Below are 19,648 nucleotides of genomic sequence, written 5' to 3'. Positions count from 1 at the left end.
GTTAGATGCAGATGTACATTAAATTAGGTTCCAGTGGAACATTCTACTGAACTGTGGGAAATATATATGGGACAAATCCAAACATTTAGGTCTTGTGAAGCCGGTGGAAACCTGGGATTAGCCATCCTGCGGCCCAAGGGCGGAGCAAGAAAATGTTGGTACTAATTGATATTTTGTTTAGAAGAGTGAGTGCTTGCGGGATACTGACTTAGGTTTGGTGTCAACAATATGTGGCTGGATCTAGCTGAACATATGTCCAGCTTAATCGACAATTCGATTTAAGGGGCTGGCGTAGGCAATAGCCCACACCAGTCCAGTTACACATAGTGGGTTTACCGGCTTTAAGACGTTAACGAGACGCAGTTCTCTCCATAGTTTGATGCAATATTCTTTTCTCCATAGTGGGTATAGTTCGGAAACACTGAAATCGTTTTGATGGAGTGAGAAACTGTATAAAGGTTGAAGAATATAGACATGGGTGATGGAACGACTTTCTATCTCCTCCTTTTGGACATTTTGATCTTCTCCTTCCTGAAACAAAAAACCAAATCACTGGTCTAGCTCGATTGTTCATAGAAAATGCAACTTACCAATTAAAAATTCCATGAAGAATTGATAACCTGTGGACCCCTTCGTTCCTCCTACCTCTAGAGATTGAAGTTGCATTAGAACTTAGGTGAAGTATGGTATCGCACAAGCTATGTTATGTTTTCACTCAGTCCACCAACATGATGAAATATGGATGAGAGAGAGAGATGCAAATAATATCCTTTTAGATGGTAGACGGGAAAAGAAGGCACAACAAAGAGTTACAATGAACAAAGATGGTAAAAGAATACATCTAAAAGAGGGAGACAGGGCGTTAAAAGGTGAAAAACGAAGAGGAAAAGATGTACAAAGGTTAAAAAAGAAAAGGGCCGAAAAAAGCAAACTACACGAAAACCCCATCTTCCCGGCGACAACCGCGACCGGAAACTCACCCACTGTTTTTTCAGAACCCCATACCCAGATACGGCCTGTAGAGCTTCCTCGTCTTCCAGAAACAGGTCTCCGGCACAAGGCTCACCGAGGAAGTCGACCTCATCGGCTCAGATTTGCACCTCGTCAAAACGAACGGCTCGTATGCGTTCACCAGCTTCTGCTCGATCAGCTTCGCCATGGACGGCGACTTCTTCTGCGGCCGCTCTTCGAAGCTCACCCTCTTCTTCGTCTCTCTCTCCTCTTGTTTCTTCGTCTTCTCCTCTTCTGCGCCCTTGTCTTGCTGTTTTTTCCTATCTTGGCGTCGCGGTCGGTGCCAGACGAAGTCTCTGCTGCACACCCACGTCTCCTTCGACACCTCCATTGACAGTTTTGGCTCGTACATCATCAGCAACAGGCAATCTGGCAGAGGCGCCTCGCCTTCCTCTTTCTCTTCATCTCTTTTAGCCTCTCTCTTTCTCGCTTCCTTCCTCTCTCTCTTCTTTTCATCCCCTCTAAACTCCTGGAGTTGGAGTTTGTTGCTCGGATACTTATCCTCTTCTTGTTCTTCTCCTCCTTTGTCTGCCGCTGCCTCTTCTTGATGTGCCAAGACAGAAACAGCTTGGTGGAAGTCCCCTGTTTCTTTTTTCTTTTGTTCCTCTCGTTGGCCGGTGCTTTGCCGTGGTTCCTCTTTGTCTAGAGGATGATCCTTGCATTGTTCTTCTTTCTCCAAGCTTGTAACGGGAGCTTCATCTTCACTTTCCGGGGAAACACTTATTTGGGAAAGCTCTTCCCCTGGATTCTCCTTCTCCACCTCTGTCTCTTCACCTTCGTCTTTTCTTTCTTCCAAAAGGACTTCACTTGGCTCTATTTTATCTAAAAGCTGACCGCCATCTTCTTCTTTAGCCTCCGAAGATATTTCTTGTATGACCACGTTCAGCTCACCCTTTTCCTCTTCCACGATCACTAGATCTTCTTCTTTTTCCTTCTCTTGCTCCCCCTCTTCTTTCTCCTCTTCAATTTCCTTTTCTCCATCTTCTCTTTCCTCATCCACTTCTCCTTTAAGTTCATTTTCTTCTTGCGTTTCAAGATCTACAAATACATCAGCATCCTCTTCCTCCTCTTCAACCTCCTCCTCCTCCTCCTCCTCTTCATTCGTTTCTCTTTCCTCCTTCGCCAATGTCATTATCTCATCTTCCTCTTCCATTCTGTCGAGCATCCCCTCTGCCTCATCATCCTTCCTCTCTTCCACAACGTCCTCATAGTCCTCTTCTTCCTCTTCGTCGTCCTCTTCGTCGTCCTCTTCCTCGTCTTCTTCCTCATCTTCTACATGCGGCCTGGCAACAACAGGAGACTCCCAGAATCTGCTAGCTAGAGCTGCCATTCTCACCGGATCAGATCTACACCTCATCAGCAACAGAGCATTCTTCGGCGGCACCACGATCTTCTCCTCTTCTTCTTCATCTCCTTTCTCTTCTTTGTTACTCTCCTTGAAACAAGCCTCCATCTCTCTGCCCATTTCCTCCTCTGCCCTCGTGCACTTCCCTCCGATCTCCTCTTCCTCATCCTGCAGCACCACCACCGCCTGCGCAGCAGACGCAGCACGACCATCACCTGTGAGAGGCACCTCCTCCCTCAACCTCTTCTCGTCACCATCCTGCAAAACCATCAGCCACTTAGCAAACACCGCTCCGCAAGCCGTCGACACGCCGTCCCTCTCCTTGCCATCGTCCCTTACCGCCGCCGGCGAAGTCGCTGACGACCTCTCGCCGTGACCACCACCGTCTCCACCACTAGTACAGGGCAAGAAACAAGTGAACTCCCTGATGGCCTCACAGATACTGAAAGAGATCTCCTTTTTGAAGCAAAAGATGTGACTCCATCGTTGAGTCCTGTGGGGGAGGCACTCTTCGTGCGGGTGGTGCTCTCTCTTGGAGAAGCTGCTCGCCTCTCCGCCTCTCCCGACCCTCATCTTCTTCTTCCCTTGCTTGGTCTTCACCCTCACCTGGCCGATGCACGTAACCTTAGGGGAGGTGGGCTCTTGGGTCTCGAAGCCGGAGCCGTTCCTCTTCTTGCCGGTGGCGAAGAGCATGGGGCTCGACTGACCCTTGATGCTGCCGCTGGCCTTGAGCCGCCTGCTGGCGGGGGCCTCCCTGAGCTTGTCGGACCTGCCGGGGCTGAGGATCGACGCCTTCGCCGAGGAGGAAGAGGAGGAGGCAAGCTTCATCATGGAGGCGGAGGAGGAGGAGGAGGAGGAGCCGCGGGACGTGAAGCAGACGAAGAGCTCGCTACCGCTCGTCCGGTGGTGATGGTGGTGGTGATGGTGCGACGTCGCTCTCTCTGCTTCCGTGATCGTCATCGTCATCACCGCCCATCACACGACGCCACCGCTCATGGGTCTCGACACACTCCCCACCCCACCACTCTTCTCTCTCTCGCTCGCCCTGGTGAAGCAGTGGCTCTGCCTGCAACCCCTCTCGCTTACCAAGGTGGGGAGAGCGAGGAACAGCTCGGAGATATCATTGCTTCCTTGGTTTTACCAAACGTCATCGATTGTTTCTCTATTCCACATCGGTTTACAGAAAGAAAGAGAGAAAGACAGAGGGGGAACACGACGCAGAAAGAGAAGAGAGAAGAGAGAGAGAGAGATGGTGAGTATTTTGATAATGGAGAAAGATGCTTCTTGTTTGTAAGAGGCAGATAGAGAGAGAAGGAGAGATGAGCAGTCAGAGGCAATGTAGAGAGAGATGTGAGGGCCAGTCTTTTTGAGGGGGGAAGATGCAAGTGGTAAGAGAGGGCCTGTTGTGTGTCAGCTTTGCTATATGGATCTTTGTGCACAAAATACTTATTAAAAACACAGAACAAGGAGCGGCATAAATAAAAATATATGTATGCATATACATATTAAAATAAAATATAAGAGAGAGAGAGAGGTGTTCACATGGGCGATGTGCAGTTGGTGCACTTCCATCCAAAGGAAGGGAAAGCCGTGACTGCCAGTCCGCACATGCACCCTTGCCCGTCCCTCGTGGACGCCTTCAATGCACTTGCCGATGAAGAGAGAGAGAGATAGAGAGAGAATGTGTCTCACTAGAACGAAACCCCGGTCAAGAACCTAGTCAACTTGGTCCACTCTGTTTCACCCAGTCTGAAACGAGCCGGGTGCGAGCCCATCAGCACCTACCATCTTGGCTGGGTTCGCTCTAGGCTCAACAACTCCCTCAAAGAAAGAAAAAGAAAGACAGATAGAGAGAGAGGCCCAGGGGGGCTCAGATTTTGTGGAACGGTCAATTCGGGGGCCTTTGACCGAAGGGGTTCCCCACAAGACGACAAAAAGGGGAAGCAATTTTTAAGGGAGAGGGGAACTGAAAAGAGAAAAAGCAAAGGAAACGGTGCTTCTTTGCCTTTTTCTGCATGGCGGAAGGGAAAGTTAACCGATACCTACAGGAAAAAAGATTTATTCGCATCACCCCCTACTTATTCCTTTATTTGCTAAACGAGGGACGGTGGCCCGAGATTGTCGCCTCCTTCTTCTTCTTTGGGTTTTGCCTCCCTTTTTTTTTTTTTAACTATTCACCTTTGCTTTCGTTGGTCTCTGAGAGAGTTCGTTTTCTTTCCCTTGGGGAATGACAGAGACGCCTTGTAAGTTTGAGCTGGTCTCCTTGGACGCATTAAAAACCTCTCTCTTTGTTCCATGGCTGTATATATTAATTGAGACGTTACTCAAAGAAGGCAGCTCATGCATTTCCAAGGAGTAAGGTCCCCAGTCCTTTATTGTGGGGTGGGGTGCTCACGCTATGTTCAATACTGAGTGAGTAAGCTCTGGTGTATAGTGTACACATGAAAGGTAAGGTGGCCGGTGATATTATTGGCGTTATAAAGTTGATTTTGCAGGTAGCGACATAAGATAGATCAACAGTTTTCCTCCACATAAAAGAAAGTTGCGCCTTATTCGATCATCAGGATCATGGTCAAGTCGAATCCGAAGCCGCCACATCATTGCTGCCAGCTATCGGAACCACATAGTGGGTAGCGTGGGCAGTTGCCCACACCAGCCTCACAAACTTTACCTATTTTTATGTTAATAATTTCATATATTTGCTTTATAGGTGCCCCTTGAAACATTAACATTCAAAATTTATGTCTTTGCTAGTGAGAGTAACCCTGCGATCGCATTAGATCACTCTTTCAATGGTGGAGCCATAAAATTTTTATTGAAAAGCCATAATCCATTCAATTGTCCCAATGGGCCGGATCCATGTAGGCCTGCGGGCACACGCTTGGGTCTGGTGTGGGCACCGCATAGGCCCAAATTTAAGTCAATGTCATCACAATAAAACATTTATCGGGGTTCGCACAGGCTGGCATGTGCAGTTTCCACACCAACCTCAAGGTAGCTCAACTATTAGCAAATAGTTTGCACCCCAATAATCTAAATTATATATATATATATAAAAGAAAGAGTGAGAGAGAGACCCTTACGTGCTAGATTTGTAAGAAATGTTCTTGAATGTTTATCTTTGTATATATATATATATATATATATATATATATATATATATATATATATATATATATAGAGAGAGAGAGAGAGAGAGAGAGAGAGAGATTCACAAATCCACCTACCGGACGAGTGGAGTCCTTCTCAGCCCGTAAGATACAGATTGCGAGCTAAATGTTTTTTCGATTCGGCAAGCTGACTTGATAATCCAATCAAGTCATCATATAATACAGATCTTTTAACTTATTGAACATGGTCATCGACCCATCTGTCCCTTGCTAACAAAACCAGGAGACATTTTTATTTCAAGAGTTTCATGAGTCGTTAGGTTAATTACTATCAATGTGGAATAAACAAAAATGATTCGAGAAATGAGAAGCGAAACAAACGCATATTCAACCATAAATATTGTTTAAAAAAATATAGTTGATATGGCGACCTGCAGAACCAGCATTAAATGTGGGCTTGCTTAGAATCTTTACGTTTGAATTTGGATTAGAATATCCGACGAACTGCCTTGTTTCTAAATCTTTCTGGGCTTGAAATGTGGGCGCCCAGACCTGGCGTGTTGCCTGATTTTCGTGTGCATTTTGTGTCGTTCACGGCGAGAGAATCTGGTTTTTCCGGGAGTTGAGCGGATTCGTTTTTCTGAGGTGGGGTTTAATCGTGAGCCCCGCGTTAAAATCTAATGGAAAACAGATCCAACTACAAAAAGAAATCGATCTTTTTTCTAAAAGCTTGTATGCTTGTATGCAGGGGCGGCGGAGGGAGGAGAGGGCCAGCCTACATGGCTACCAATGAAAATAAAATTACATTAAAAAAATAAAATTTTTTAATTGCACCATGTATTTTTTATATTTGAATTCAATTTGGCCCTACTCGAATTTAGAAGTTGGACTTTCGGCCCCGCTCCTAAAAAAAATCCTGGCTCTGCTCCTGCTTGTATAGAATGAAAGAATAGATCTGAATAAAAGAGCACGAAAGGAAAGGTTCTTAGTTCTCTGTAACCAAAATGAAAATGAAAGGAACCATGATCATCTGACATGAAAATAGGTAACTGTCAAACCCTCATATGTCACATTTGATGGGAATTGTTTAAGTTCCTTGATTTTAAGTAAATTTAAGTTGAAAAAAAAATCAGTTGCACTTTCAAAAAACTGAAACACATAAGTTTCTTTAATTGAATTTTTTTTTGTGTCTTTGAAGGGTACTTTAGTCTCTTAAAAATACAATTAGGTTTTGATTTTCTTGAACTTAATCTCTACCATATGACCTTTTTCAAATCAATGGCTCATAAAATTAGTGCAAAATAACGTATGGAACTTCATTTGGATATATATTCATTCTAATGCCAGTGTTAGGGGCGGAGTAAGGTATGGCCCACTTGGACCCTAGACCCACCCCAATTTTTTTTTTAAATTCATATGTTTTTTACAAAATTTCACTTGTCTTATATAAAAACTTTTGAAAAAATGATATTTCGGTCCTAATCAAAATTTAAAAACTTTAATTGGGTGTCCCTCATAAAAAAATTTGACTCTGACTGATGCAAAGTACATTATGAAAGCTTAAATTAAGAATTTGACATCCAAAATGTAGCTACTCTCTCTTTGTTGTTAAGATTTGGACACATTTTTTCAACACCAAAAAAAAAGAGAGAGAGAGAAATAAAATATAGAAAATGACACAATTTTTGGTGAAACTACCCTTTTATACTTTGATAATAGAATTATAAAACAATAATTATAAAACTATCCGAAGTTAAATGGTTCAGCTTAAATCCTAGCTACTGCTTAGTTTTAATGAATTTTTAAACAAATGGACTAAATTTAATATGACTCAAGAGACAGATCACGTCCTGATCAGTCCAGGTTTCACTTTCCAGCGGCGAACCCACTGGGTCCATAAAATAAAAAAGGGCTCTCTGGTGCAAAACTGTAGAGAGGAGCAGAAGTCATGGGCTGTGAACTTAGTTAAAAGTGACCTGACTCATGTTTCAGCTTTAGCTTGTCTCTGACACTGTCTCAATTAATATGATCAGTTCACTTTACCTGATCAAACCTGAATCTGGGTCGCATAATCGACTGAGATCCGATAAGGCCAAAAAAAAAAAAAAAAAAAATGTAAATATGAATTTTTGAGTTCTCACCCAAGTTCAAATTACGCAAAAACCCCGACTACATCGGGTTCGTAATGGCAGGACCCGACTTGGATTAGTTTGAATCTAGTGGACACTCGCACGCTCCAGTGCATTTATTCATACGGACCTGTGTATATGCTCTTGTCCTAAAGCTTCCAAGTCAAACTCTAGAAGGGAGCACATAATCAAGCATAGAAAATGTTGAAAACATCTAAAAGAAAATCACATAATATCAATACTGTAATTCGTATTTAATTAGTTTTTTTCACCATACGAAGTACCGTTTATAATTTAGATGAGTGAATAACAATTATAGGAATCCAACTGAAAATGCATCACTAACACATCAAATAACAGTAAAATGGATAAAACCATTTAAATAACAGTAAAAACTTAAAACAGTAGATAGAAACGGGAAGACTATGGTATCAAAGAAACAGTAGAAACGGAAAGACTATGGTATCAGTGTAGCTTTCGATGCATTAATACAATCGCTGTCCTTAGATCGGACCTTTACTTTCACCAACCGTGTGGTCAACATGGCCGCCATTTAATTGCCCGTACAATGGTCCGGTCACAAATTTTATGGTTCGGCCCCCACACATTCCGTTTACATCCTTTTTGCCTTTTCTCTCTCCCACGGCAAAAGAAATGGAAGCCATGGAAGAGACCGGCGTTGGGAATATGCTTCTTTATGTTTTGTGTTTTATGATCTTATGTGCAACACAATTCCATGGCGCTGGGAATATGCTTCTTTATGTTTTGTGTTTTACGATCTTATGTGCAACACAAATTACGCCAATGTGGTCAGTTCTCTCACTTGAACATCAAGAATATATAAACCTGCTCATTTTGCAGTATTAGCAAATCACCGAACCAAACCAAGATTGCTGATCTAACGGTAATTTCATAATCTTGGCACTCCGGCCATTAATCTGTTGTTGTTGCAGAAACCCATCCGTAAACATTTTCCTGAAAATCTTGAAATTCTGGCCTTTTGCAGGGCAACACCTGATATACATTCTGCGGATTCGACTAGGGAAAAGATTCTGGAGTTTCCCTTCTAATAGTTTGGATTGATTACTGATCATACCACTCAGCTTCTCATCAAGTGCTAATTCCCGGCGCACGCGAGGGAAGAAGAAAAGGTGATTTAAAAACCGCAGAGAGACAAAAAGAGATCAAGACCATGGAAAAGCTGCAGGAATCAGAAGCGCCAGCGCCTCAGCACTAGACATTTAATAAACACTTTCCTGAAAAGAGAACCTCATTAAACTTTACTTTTGACTACCAAAGAGGATTCAATCTCCTGACATGCTACCGATTTCTCGTCTTATTTCAAGGAGACCCAAGTGGCTACAGTGCCTCCGCTACACCATGGTGGCCTTGGAGGTGCAGTTGCTCCCTCAGGTCAGTTCCCTTCTTTGGGGCTCCATATTGCAGCAGTGGAGTCGAGTTAGTGTCCAACACATGGAGGGTAGTCACCATGAAAATCGAGGTCACGAACATGGGGATTGGACCAAAGATCCAAAGCAAGAAGATGGTGGCGAAATACAGAGCTCTCAGGCCTAGGGACCAGAAGTTGCCGCCCCAGACGACGGCGCGCTGGACGTAAGTGACCGGAATTTCGCAGCCGGGGGTGCTGATGAGGAAGTTGGCATGGACGAAGTGTCTCGCAGACTGAATGAAGAAGGTGAAGGCGAGGAGGAAACAGGCGAGCAGAGTCACGTACTTGACGCCCTCCGTGGACGGAGACACATCGCCATAGATGACGGCCCCTGTGAATAACTTGGAGGAGAGGGAGTTGCTTCCGATCCAAGCGCCGATCAGGGAGGCGAGTGCGATCGACAGGGATGCCGAAACTGTTGCGGCCGATAAGTTGGTAGCGATAACTGCTAATGCTGTCCTTGTTGCCTCTGGACCTCCCTGTATCAAACGGTCAATGGCGATGTAAAAGGTTCCGATCTTGGATGACCTAACGACATTTAAAATCAGATGAACGCCGAATTTGCTGCAGCCAAAAAAAAAAAAAAAAATAGAGATATGGAAATCTTGTTTCTTTCTTTCTTTTTCTTAAAGAATGTTTTCAAACGCTGATTTATAGACATGAATATTATAAAAGACATCTAATTTTTCGATTAAATTAAAAGAAATACACGCATTGAACAAACAAAGTTTCGGACATGAATTCAAAATGAGGTCTCTCACCTACCCAGATACAAGGATGCCCCTAACAGAAACAGTTTTGATGCTTATTTCAAGAATTTATGCACTTGCGTACATGCCATCTTGCTCTTTCAATTTCTAATCGTTTTAGTTATACGACGCGGAACTAAATATGGGGCAATTGAGATTCAGCATACTCGCCATTCAATTCAACTTTGGACTACATCAGCATAATTGGTATTAGAGTTCAAAATATAAGGACATGTATTCATTAAGAAAAGTAAATTGTACAGCCTCATATATATGTGTGTCTAAAGCATTTAATAAGTTAAAAATTTTGAAAAAATCTCATGAAGTTATATATCAATAAATTGTACACGACGAGTTGTACATATTCTATTGCCTCTTCAAGAAGGCAAATTGAAGCTTGACAGACGGCAATTGATATTTGTCATGTGTTTCATTCTATGAATTTCTGTTGTTTATGTCATTTCTAAGATGTGAACTAAATTCGACTATGGCTCGCGTTAAAAACCATTATACCAACTCTCATCTCAACTTTAAACCAGGTTATAAGAATACATGAAATCATATGTTTCTCAAGATCGAGTAAATTGTCATACTGCAGTTAAAAGAGATTTGATAGTCAACTTTGTAAGAAATCTTCAACAGCATATATGCTCATGCTTCACAGTATAATGCCATCCTTGCTCAAAGTTTTTCTAAAATTCATGAAACCAACTAAGGGACGGAGTTGAGATCTTATGTTAACAATCAGGTCAGTTATCAGCAGGAACAAGGGCAGAAAACAAGGAAGGTTAGTCAGCTTGCTTTCTATTTAAAGACAATTCAAAGCGAATTTATACCTTAAGACGATTAAAATTCAAGAAACAATAATGAGAAAAAGAAGCAGAGGTTGCAGCCTACCTGCATCATCCTCTCAACCCACTCCATCTTGTTGTGGTTCTCATAGCCGACGACTGTGGTCTCCGGCCGCCTCAGGATTCTATAGAGCAGGAACAGATGGTACCCAAACATCACCACCAGCGAAGTTGGAACCAGCATCACATCCAAGAACGCCTTCTCCATTTGCTTCTACCTCTCCCTCTCCCTCTCCCCCTTCCCCTCCCCCTCTCACCTAAAACACCGCGATTACATCACTTCTTGATCTAATTAGACAAGTGGGTAGTGAGCAACTCATGAAGGTTGAAGAACTTTCACATCAAAATATTTAAAAGAGAATCAAGAAGCAGAAGTGGGTAAGGACTTGTTGAAATATTTTGATTTTCCGCTTTCTTCCCTCGCCTGTATCAGAAAAGAAACAACTTCCATTTCTTTATACCAGATTGGGAAGTGACACAACTCTTTGAATAGTCATCGTAAATCAAGGAGCTTCTTCTGTGGCTGTAGGAGAATCAGAGGAGATACCCCCGAAAGAATGAGGACGTCATTACTTTAAATGAACAATGTTTGGTAGTTTGTCTGACGTGAGAAGGCGCGTATGTAAGGAAAATGAAGGTTCATTTTTCAAAGCAAGAGTTGGTGAACACGTTACGCTAACAATGGAGAGTAAAACTTGACTATCTATTAATTAATTGTGTTAAAATGCGAGTCTTGGTAGCAGAGCAAGTGATGTCGTTGCCTTGCTTGCATTTCTTTAATGGCAATGGAATGTTCGTGCCAGTGATGTGGGTGTTAGGGTTCAACACACTACTTGTTTATGATTCAATGATTTCAAGTCTGACCTCCCACCCTGAATTTAAGGCGTGATCTAGATCAATGATTCTAAAATCCATACTTTGTTAGAACCATGGTTTTAGGGCAGACCTTCTTGTTAAACCGAAAACTCAGATCTATGATCCGGGTTACTAAAACGACCCCTTAAGGTCAGGAAGTCCATAAGTCCAAAATTCGGTTTCAGCTCTTATAAATGAAAAATAAAGAAAAACTGGATACAAGAAGCTGACTTCTTCCAATTTTTTCTTGGGAAGCTTCAAGACAGAGATTACTTGCTTAACTTAAATTCTTTTGCTTCTGCACTTGAAAATGCGCCGAAAAATTTGTCAACATACGATGTGACAACTACAATCCAAGTGCTTCAATCAAAGCCAGAAATGTAAAAAAAAAAAAACGCATTTTATTGCCCTCTTATCGAAATATTTGTCTCTTGAGTGAAAATCACCTTCGATAAAATCATGATATCAGGTGCATAAACGCATGCATGCAAATGCTTGTTGCACTTATGGTCCTATATCGATGTTTGCTTGTGGGAGCCACCACGGTTCAACTAAATTCCCGGTAACCCACGTTTGCAGTGATGAGAAAATTTTCATCAAGATTTCACTAATTTTTGTGCAGATTCGTAACTTTGTTAGGTAACGTGATATTGGCTCTCTTTTCCTATAAACATATTTTTTGTGTTATTCGAAACACCCTTTATATATTTTGAGACTGCATTTTTATTTAAAACCTTTTCAGTTTTATATAACTTAGGGAGACCTATTTGCCATAGCCTATGAAACAAAATATGAGTAAAACGGGAAGTATGCTTGGGAAAAAACCCTCCTCTAAAATAACTATTATAAACGGCTGGCATGCTTCCACCAAGCAATTGAAGACAAGCCAAAACCCTTAAATTTAGCAGTTTGACAAGCATGTTAACTGCCAAATGCCACCGATGATGCGTTATGAGGCCTGCAAAAGGCGCATTTTCCTGTTCTCTGAGCTTGAGCAATTACCTTTGCTTTGATACCAAATCCAACGACATGGTAATGTGGTTTAAACAAAGATGATGCCCAAAGAAAAGAATTAGAAACGCTGATACGAGTGGGAATCAGGGGTCCTGCTCAAAAAGCTCAAGAAAGCAGGCCCTTCACTGGAGTTTGGTAATACAACCACCCATTTGCGGGGACAGATGGGTGTTTAGCTACAATGTCCTTATACACGTTTTAGTAGCATCCATTGGGCTGCTGCAGTTAAAGAAGCACGCATATCGTTTGGTTTCTTCTGCTGAAACAGGAGCCAGTGCAGAAGAAGAAAGTCTTTCACGGAATACAAGCTACAGTGTTCTTGGGAGGATCGTACGGGGGAGAAGTACAGAGATTGGCTTCAAGTCCTTGTTACCGTCACTGACGAATCCATGTGTTCAGAAGATGTTTTGGATACGTCAATGGTCACAGGCGCATCTGAGCAACTAGTGGCCTCGTAGCTCTTCATTCTGGAAGCCATTGTTAGCACTTCTTCCTGCGTATATATATGAATTTTGGAGACGATATTACAGAATTCCCTGAAAAAGTGTAGATAAATGGAATGTTAATTGGGATGATCTCATCAGAGGGGAAGAGTAAGGCAAAGTGACTCACTGCCATGGGTCATCACCCACAAGCATCATATCATTCTCATCATCCGTATACACAACTTGCCACCCCTTTGCAGGGTCACGCAGCAGACCTTCCATATCAAAAAGCCTTTCTAGCTCATAGATCAGATCATCATACCCATTAAGCTTTGACAGGTCAATGGCTCTCCCCACCAAGCTTCCCTGCTTGTGGACCTGCAAAAACTTGGAGCCAAGTGCAGTTAAGATGGGAGATGTAAAAGCAAGAACCAAACAAGGGCTGAAAGAAAAGCAAAATTTCAATTCTTCGGATATAGAATGAAAAAAGAAAAATTTGATCCTTACTTTAGTACAACTGCGGCCTGAAGATTTCAGGCACCTCTGCAAGTTCGGAAGTACATGCTTTTCACTTCTTTCGGAGCCAGCTGTGAAGGGAAAGTTTTGATAAGCAGCCTCGCTTGCACGTGAGACATCTGCTGGAGAAAGCACGGACCTAAGAACAGGGTCTTCCACAACTGATGCAGATTCAACGGGTTTCAGTGAAAAGCCAAAAAGCCGACAACTGCTTTTCCTGTAAATGTCTACACTCTGGCATTCATTTTCATAAGTAAGTCCAGGAGCATTCCTATCTCCAGCCTGGTTGTGCAATCTCAAGGAACCTAACGAACACATGTTCCCAAGTCCTAACTGTTGGATACTACTTAATCCATATATGGGGGAGCTCCGCTGCCCAATTGATACCTCAGAATAATCAAACCCACCGTGCAGGCTGCTTTGTTCCCTAATTTTGTGCATGATTTCAAGACCATTTGAACTGTGTGGGCACAAGCTTCTATTACTTGCCTGTTGGAACATGAAAACAGATGAAGGGGACGAAACCTTTGCATTCTTTGGTGGAAGTTGAGTAGAATGCCCCTGTGACTCTGGGGCCGACCTCTTGCTCACATTAGGTATCTGCAATCCTTCTGAAAATCCAAACCCGAACTGTTTCGATGGCAGTCCATCAATCTGAGGAGATTCTGCCTGAAACTTTTCTTGACCTTGCAAGACCTTTAGGAATCTATTAGACTCTTCAAAGCCTATGCATTTTCCATGACCACCTGAAGCTCCTGATGGAGTCCTCATGGGTCCTACCATGCCAGACAATGTGGAAGTATATGCCAGGGAATTGTACCTCTGGTTGCCAGATGTCTGGTCGTTCATAGAACGAATGTTACCATATTTTGCACCAAACCCTGAAATTTCTTGACCTTGCAAGACCTTTTGGAATCTTGAAGATTCATTGAAGTCTGAAAACCCACTTCTATCTGCAGAAAAAAAAAGAACACCATGAATTATAGAATCTGGTATTAAATTGAGCTTGTGAAATACAAATCTTATTATTGGTGCCCTCATGAATATACCAGGAAGAGGGAACTCTAGGCTGATGGATGGGAGACTCATCTTAGGTCTCTTCGATGCAGCTGTCAGTGGCAAACTGAAACCTGGTACCAAGCTGGATGGCTCGATCTCCCAAGGTGAAACTCTATCATGAAGACCAGTTCCTGAATCATCATCCCATCTGACCTGTAAGAATGTCATCAAGAATAGCGTGAAGGTCAAACAACAATGGAACCATGCACATAATGCAATTAAATCATGTAATGTAAATCTACGGTTTGAATAAATTAGTGATGCTATCCAATAACTTAGGCAAATACATAGATGACTAATTAGCAGGAAGTTAACCTCGATGAACCCACACACACACACACACACACACATGGGAAGAGAGACAAGGAAAACACATAACAACATTCTGACTGGAAAGTGTAAAACATTTAAGCAGATTCATCATCAAAAAGTAGATAAGGTACACATATTCTTTTCAGCCCTTGCCCAAATTTTCCCTAAAGATTGGACTATTAAAAGCAATTGATCACCAAGGTCATGAGCACGTACCACCAAGCATCTCCATTTTGAACCAGGCCACCTAATTGGATCTACATCGCCAATACCAGATATCTGTCCTGTGTATCTGCAATTATCCAACCTTATTATATAGTGGTTCTAATTACCAATTTTCAGCTAATAGTAGATCACAAACCTCCTCTCTACAGCATCCTCAGTTTCGACCCTCATTTTGAGCCTCATTCCGATCGAGTATGGATGATTACAGCTTCTTAAATACTTCCAGTAGGGTATCATGAACTCTGCTGGGCTGGCCCTGCATAAGATGAGGTCATGGAAGAATATCAGACAGACAGCAATATGAAGCTGTGATCTTAAAGAATCCTAATTAACAATCTCAGAAAGGCAGTGAAAGGACTCAATAGGCAAACAATGATTAAGGGATAATACAAGGCTAAATCAAGACAGTCAAATAATAGTCCAAGCTTCAGAACTCAAACACCAAAACTTTCTGGTCCAAAAAGTGTATCAATCCTCAGGCAATGGCATAAAATGTATGTGCCCTTGGACAATGATGTAAAACATAAATATGTTCTAACTTCTATTGATAACAAGGGCAATGCACTTGAAGTGCGTCTAAAGCATAGAGAAATGGGACATCATTCAACTAGCATCTGAACCAAAGTTACACATATTGCATGACTTCCAAAACAAAAGAGACAACAACCAGCAAAATTTACCAAGTAACAAAATCCAGAAAGCTCCAATCAAATCACAAACTAAGGTATCCATGTTCAACACAAGACTTATTGGACAAACTAGATTTATACTACTATGGTTCTTCACAATATTTTTAACAAAATGAGAAATAAAAACATATGAATGACATATTTATGGTATGAATGTCACATTACTTTTGTGTGATTATCATGGTTCTCTTTCTGCGTTGTGTGTGAAATTCTCCTCCTTTTTCGTTTTTATTCAATTCTTGGAACATGTCACCTGTATTCACGTTTTTTGGCCAACCACTCATTTGTTCCCCTTTCATGGCAACTTAATTCCCATTTCAAACAACCAAAATATACTTCTTCCAAACACCCTAGGGATTCAAGGCATCAACTTGACAAAAAAACATTGAGAAATAAAATGAGCAAGAATGATATGCGCTAATCAACCTACACCAAAGGCTTGCTAGGGACATCAAGTGAAATTTTTTTATTCCACAGAAAGAATTTTTGTTACCTGCTTAACACTTTGGTGGGAAGCCAATGGACAAATACATTTTATGCAAAAACCAGACAGAAGATTCCACAATCTAGCACACTTAACAAAGACATCAGGATTTACATAAGACTGAATAAAAGCAAAGTCCATAAACCATGCCAGCGCGAAATACAAAATCAACAATGAGAAGCCATTGTTATCAGAACCTAATAGAAAAGAACTTGAATGACTAGACAAACTGTAGTATAAACCGTAGAAAATGAAATAGCATGACGGCTAAGGGGAAAACGGATAATAGTTGTGCCATTAACAGGGAGACCATTGACAGACAGGACAGGCATAAGCCCAGGTTACCCTTAAAAACTTGTGTGTGTCACATAAGATAAATCATCATTACAGTAGAAGAGCAACAATTATATAGGACCTGGCTATCAATTCCCTCACTTTATTCACAAAAACAATCAGCAGAACTATGAAGATCCTATGGTAGGTCCTCTAAGTCCAGTAACTTGGAAGGCATCAAGAATTAGCAAATGTGATGAAGGTTTTCCAAGAAGAAAACAAGCATGATAACTAAGACACTTCTGCAATACAATCCATTGCAGGCTAACAGCACAATATGAAGAGGATCCTTCAATACAAATTAAACAGGCCAACAACCAAAGGACATCCATTTTACATCCTAAAGTACATTTTACAACCTGTAAAAAGTGCATGAAGGCTTTGTTTGCTATGACAAGAAAAAACAGAAGACATGCTAGGAAGTCTGGATTTGACGACGATGACAACAAATAGCCTCTCAGTTTATGGAATTTATATGCTCAAATAAGGGAAAAGCGTCAAGAATTAGACAGGTTCTTGGTCACAAAAGCATGCTCTGTGAACATTCTTTTACACTCAACAATGCATTTTATTTCGCACCCAATCTTTTTAAAATCGATAGGATACTGTCAAAATGGCACACTGACAAAGCGATCACATGAATGGTACTTTATGGTAAAGGGTCACAAGGCTACATCTTTCAGTCCGTTCTCATCACATTGAAAAGATTTAACCATAGGAGTGCTCCCCATCTAAGAAAGAAAACCAAGCACATGAAGCCACTGAACTCTGAAACTTGTCCTACCTATAAGGAAAAAGAACTATGTATACCTTGGGTTGTAGCAGATATGAAATACGCTCTTGGTGGATAATGCTTCAGCAACCATGGAAAGCATGCTCGCATTTGAAAGCTGGCTCGAAGCAGCAGAGTGTGGTACAGAATATCGTGGCCTGGCTGCTCTTCGGATTCCCAACCTTAATTCCCCATCGTCACCCCTGTAAGGGCAAATAAGAGAAAAGTTGTTCTACGGTGAACAGGCAGATGTGGGCAGAGAGTCTTCAAAGTATGAAGCTTGGAAGCAACAAGCCCGTTCATTTTATGGTACCTGAGAAACAATACAGCATCACCAGACTTCAGCTTCTTCTTGTTGACAAATGAGCTCCAGCCTGTAGTGAGCAAATGCCGACGAGGCTGGCCTGCAAAAAGCCACATTGCATCAACCTTAAAGGACATGACCAAGTCAAAGGAGGTTATCCAAAATCCAGCGCTTCAGGCGGAATCACGAGGAGAAGCTAGAGTGTGGTACTGTTGGTAATGCAACAAAGAGACTTGAGAAAATTTTAAGATATGAAGAAACCAATCATACAAATTGCGGATAACCCGAAACCTCCGATAACTCGGAAGTACACTATAACGAACGGAGTTACACTTAATCATAAACAATTCATAGTTTCCACCAGAAATACCTCTATAGATATGACGGAATCTCCACATGATACCATGCAAGTCCTTTGCTATAAGCTCTTGTGAGGGCCTCTGCTGACTATAGTCCTTCAAGAGATGTGACAAAAGGAAAAATGAATCAATAGAGAAACCAACTATGCATCTAAAGGGAAGACTATGAAAGGCTTTCTTTACCAAGGGAGGAAAGCAGTCCTCTGCAGCTCGTCGGGGAACCGAGAACCCACCATGCGTGCTCGTGTCCGACGCAGTCAACGTCTTACAAAACATATGAGGGGTCGTCCTCCTTCTTAGCCCCTCACTCTCTTCATTATCCTCTTCCTCTCCATTCAAACTCCTAACAGCCGACTGCGCAGAATTGGCCAAGATACCCACTTAAAAATTCCAAACAGAGAAATCCTAATTCGGTCACTTCGTAAAACAGAAAGAACCCTTTAATTTTATACTTTGGGAAAAAGGATCCTACCTCGTCTTCAGCCGAAAGGGACACTTGCGCATACACTTCGTCATTCAATTTCTCGGCCTAGAAACCACAAAACAGAAACTATAATCATCTGAATGCCAATGAATCCATCAATTCCAAGCATAGAAACCCAGAAAGAAAAACGTTGAAATACCAATGAGTGAACAAGCTTCTTAACTAAGAAACCAAGAACACCAAGAAAACAATGTCAGGATACTACCATTAAATTAACTTTTAAGAGCAAAAGAGCGAAATTATACAGGTGGGTCTTCTCTTACATGGAGATTAACGTCCATAACTCTGCAGAACATCTGAGGTGGAAGGTCGCAAGTTCGAGAGTGGAACTCCTGAGCTTGCTGCTCCAAATGGCCTTGGGGAAAATACACCACGAGGCTGCCCTTCCGGGGCAGAGAGATAAGAGGCCCAGCACAAGCGTGCCATAGCTCCAAGCACACAGAAGAAGAGGAAGACGAAGACAGCGAAGAAGAACAAGGTGGGGGAGTACGAGCCAAGCCTAAGAAATCACCACCTCCATTTTCAACACAACCCTCCTCGACCCTGTTTAGATCGATCTCCATTAAGCACAACGACTTATTCCCACCCTTCTCATCAGATGGGCATTGTGGATTTCGACCCTTCTCTCTTCTCCTTCCCTTTTCCAGCCTTCCCCATCGTTTCAATTTAACCCCCCGGCCCCCGCCTTTCTCTCTCGCTCTCTGACCTCTCCAACTGATGATGATGACAATTATATCATTTTTACCAAAAAGACATGGGTCAAAAGAGACAGCCAATCCATCGTGTACAAATTTTTGCAGCCCCTCTTTCTCTCTCTACTTTATTTTCCTTTCAATCTTTTCTGTGAGTTGCCTTTCTCGTTTGCAGAGGGAGAAAAGAGAGTGGGAGATGGGAGGCCTGAGCCTGCTCTTATAAATCAAATCACATCTCAAAGTAAGGCTCCCTGCCGAACCTGCAGCCCTGCTGGCTGCTGCACCCTCCCTACTGAGTTACTGCTGCTGTGAGTGTTGTCCTACTTCCCCCCCTCCTAAAGTCCTAAGGCCTATTACTCTACTCTTTATGTGCCCACAACTAGATACTGCCCCACCACCCCTCCCTAACCCCAACTAGATCCTCCCACTCCTAACCAGCGGCACTGCTATTTCTAGCATAACTTGCTACATTACATACCC

General features: G+C 42.2%; 3 protein-coding genes across 5 annotated transcripts; all 3 read right to left on the bottom strand.

Moving 5' to 3' along the window:
* Positions 1-756: 756 nt before the first annotated feature.
* Positions 757-3,766, bottom strand: LOC116263112 (uncharacterized). Its single transcript, XM_031642715.2, has one exon. The coding sequence runs from the start codon at positions 3,320-3,322 to the stop codon at positions 992-994; it is 2,331 nt and encodes a 776-aa protein (XP_031498575.1). The 5' UTR covers positions 3,323-3,766; the 3' UTR covers positions 757-991.
* Positions 3,767-8,596: 4,830 nt separating this feature from the next.
* LOC116265871 (uncharacterized) lies at positions 8,597-11,167 on the bottom strand. Its single transcript, XM_031646841.2, has 2 exons — positions 10,692-11,167; positions 8,597-9,524 (listed from the first exon to the last, which is right to left on the bottom strand). Exons 1-2 carry the CDS (start codon positions 10,851-10,853, stop codon positions 8,955-8,957), a joined length of 732 nt encoding a protein of 243 aa, XP_031502701.1. The 5' UTR covers positions 10,854-11,167; the 3' UTR covers positions 8,597-8,954.
* Positions 11,168-12,551: 1,384 nt separating this feature from the next.
* LOC116264603 (auxin response factor 3) lies at positions 12,552-19,491 on the bottom strand. 3 transcript variants are annotated; one of them, XM_031644923.2, is made up of 12 exons: positions 18,740-19,491; positions 18,465-18,521; positions 18,176-18,346; positions 18,004-18,088; positions 17,643-17,733; positions 17,368-17,532; positions 15,188-15,307; positions 15,043-15,118; positions 14,505-14,667; positions 13,447-14,408; positions 13,127-13,326; positions 12,552-13,050 (listed from the first exon to the last, which is right to left on the bottom strand). In XM_031644923.2, the coding sequence occupies exons 1-12, from the start codon at positions 19,037-19,039 to the stop codon at positions 12,873-12,875; spliced, it is 2,568 nt and encodes an 855-aa protein (XP_031500783.1). In that variant the 5' UTR covers positions 19,040-19,491; the 3' UTR covers positions 12,552-12,872. The 3 variants fall into 3 exon arrangements, with proteins under 3 accessions (XP_031500783.1, XP_031500791.1, XP_031500800.1); XM_031644931.2 differs by having other exon boundaries at positions 13,127-13,317; XM_031644940.2 differs by having other exon boundaries at positions 18,176-18,372; positions 18,740-18,797.
* Between the last annotated feature and the right edge of the window lie 157 nt (positions 19,492-19,648).

Source organism: Nymphaea colorata, chromosome 1, assembly GCF_008831285.2.
Source record: "Nymphaea colorata isolate Beijing-Zhang1983 chromosome 1, ASM883128v2, whole genome shotgun sequence".
In the NCBI taxonomy this organism is placed as follows: domain Eukaryota; kingdom Viridiplantae; phylum Streptophyta; class Magnoliopsida; order Nymphaeales; family Nymphaeaceae; genus Nymphaea; species Nymphaea colorata.
This window is presented reverse-complemented; position numbering and strand designations above follow the sequence as displayed.

Excerpts from the sequence above, each read along its gene's own strand:
- LOC116264603 (XM_031644923.2), bottom strand. The coding sequence starts at position 19,039 with ATGGAGATCGATCTAAACAGGGTCGAGGAGGGTTGTGTTGAAAATGGA. Across the intron at positions 18,347-18,464 it reads CCCTTTCGGCTGAAGACGAG|TCGGCTGTTAGGAGTTTGAA; the intron begins GTAGGATCCTTT and ends AATTCTGCGCAG. Across the intron at positions 15,308-17,367 it reads CATATCTGCTACAACCCAAG|GGCCAGCCCAGCAGAGTTCA; the intron begins GTATACATAGTT and ends CATCTTATGCAG.
- LOC116263112 (XM_031642715.2), bottom strand. The coding sequence starts at position 3,322 with ATGACGATGACGATCACGGAAGCAGAGAGAGCGACGTCGCACCATCAC.
- LOC116265871 (XM_031646841.2), bottom strand. The coding sequence starts at position 10,853 with ATGGAGAAGGCGTTCTTGGATGTGATGCTGGTTCCAACTTCGCTGGTG. Across the intron at positions 9,525-10,691 it reads GGGTTGAGAGGATGATGCAG|GGAGGTCCAGAGGCAACAAG; the intron begins GTAGGCTGCAAC and ends CGTTTGATACAG.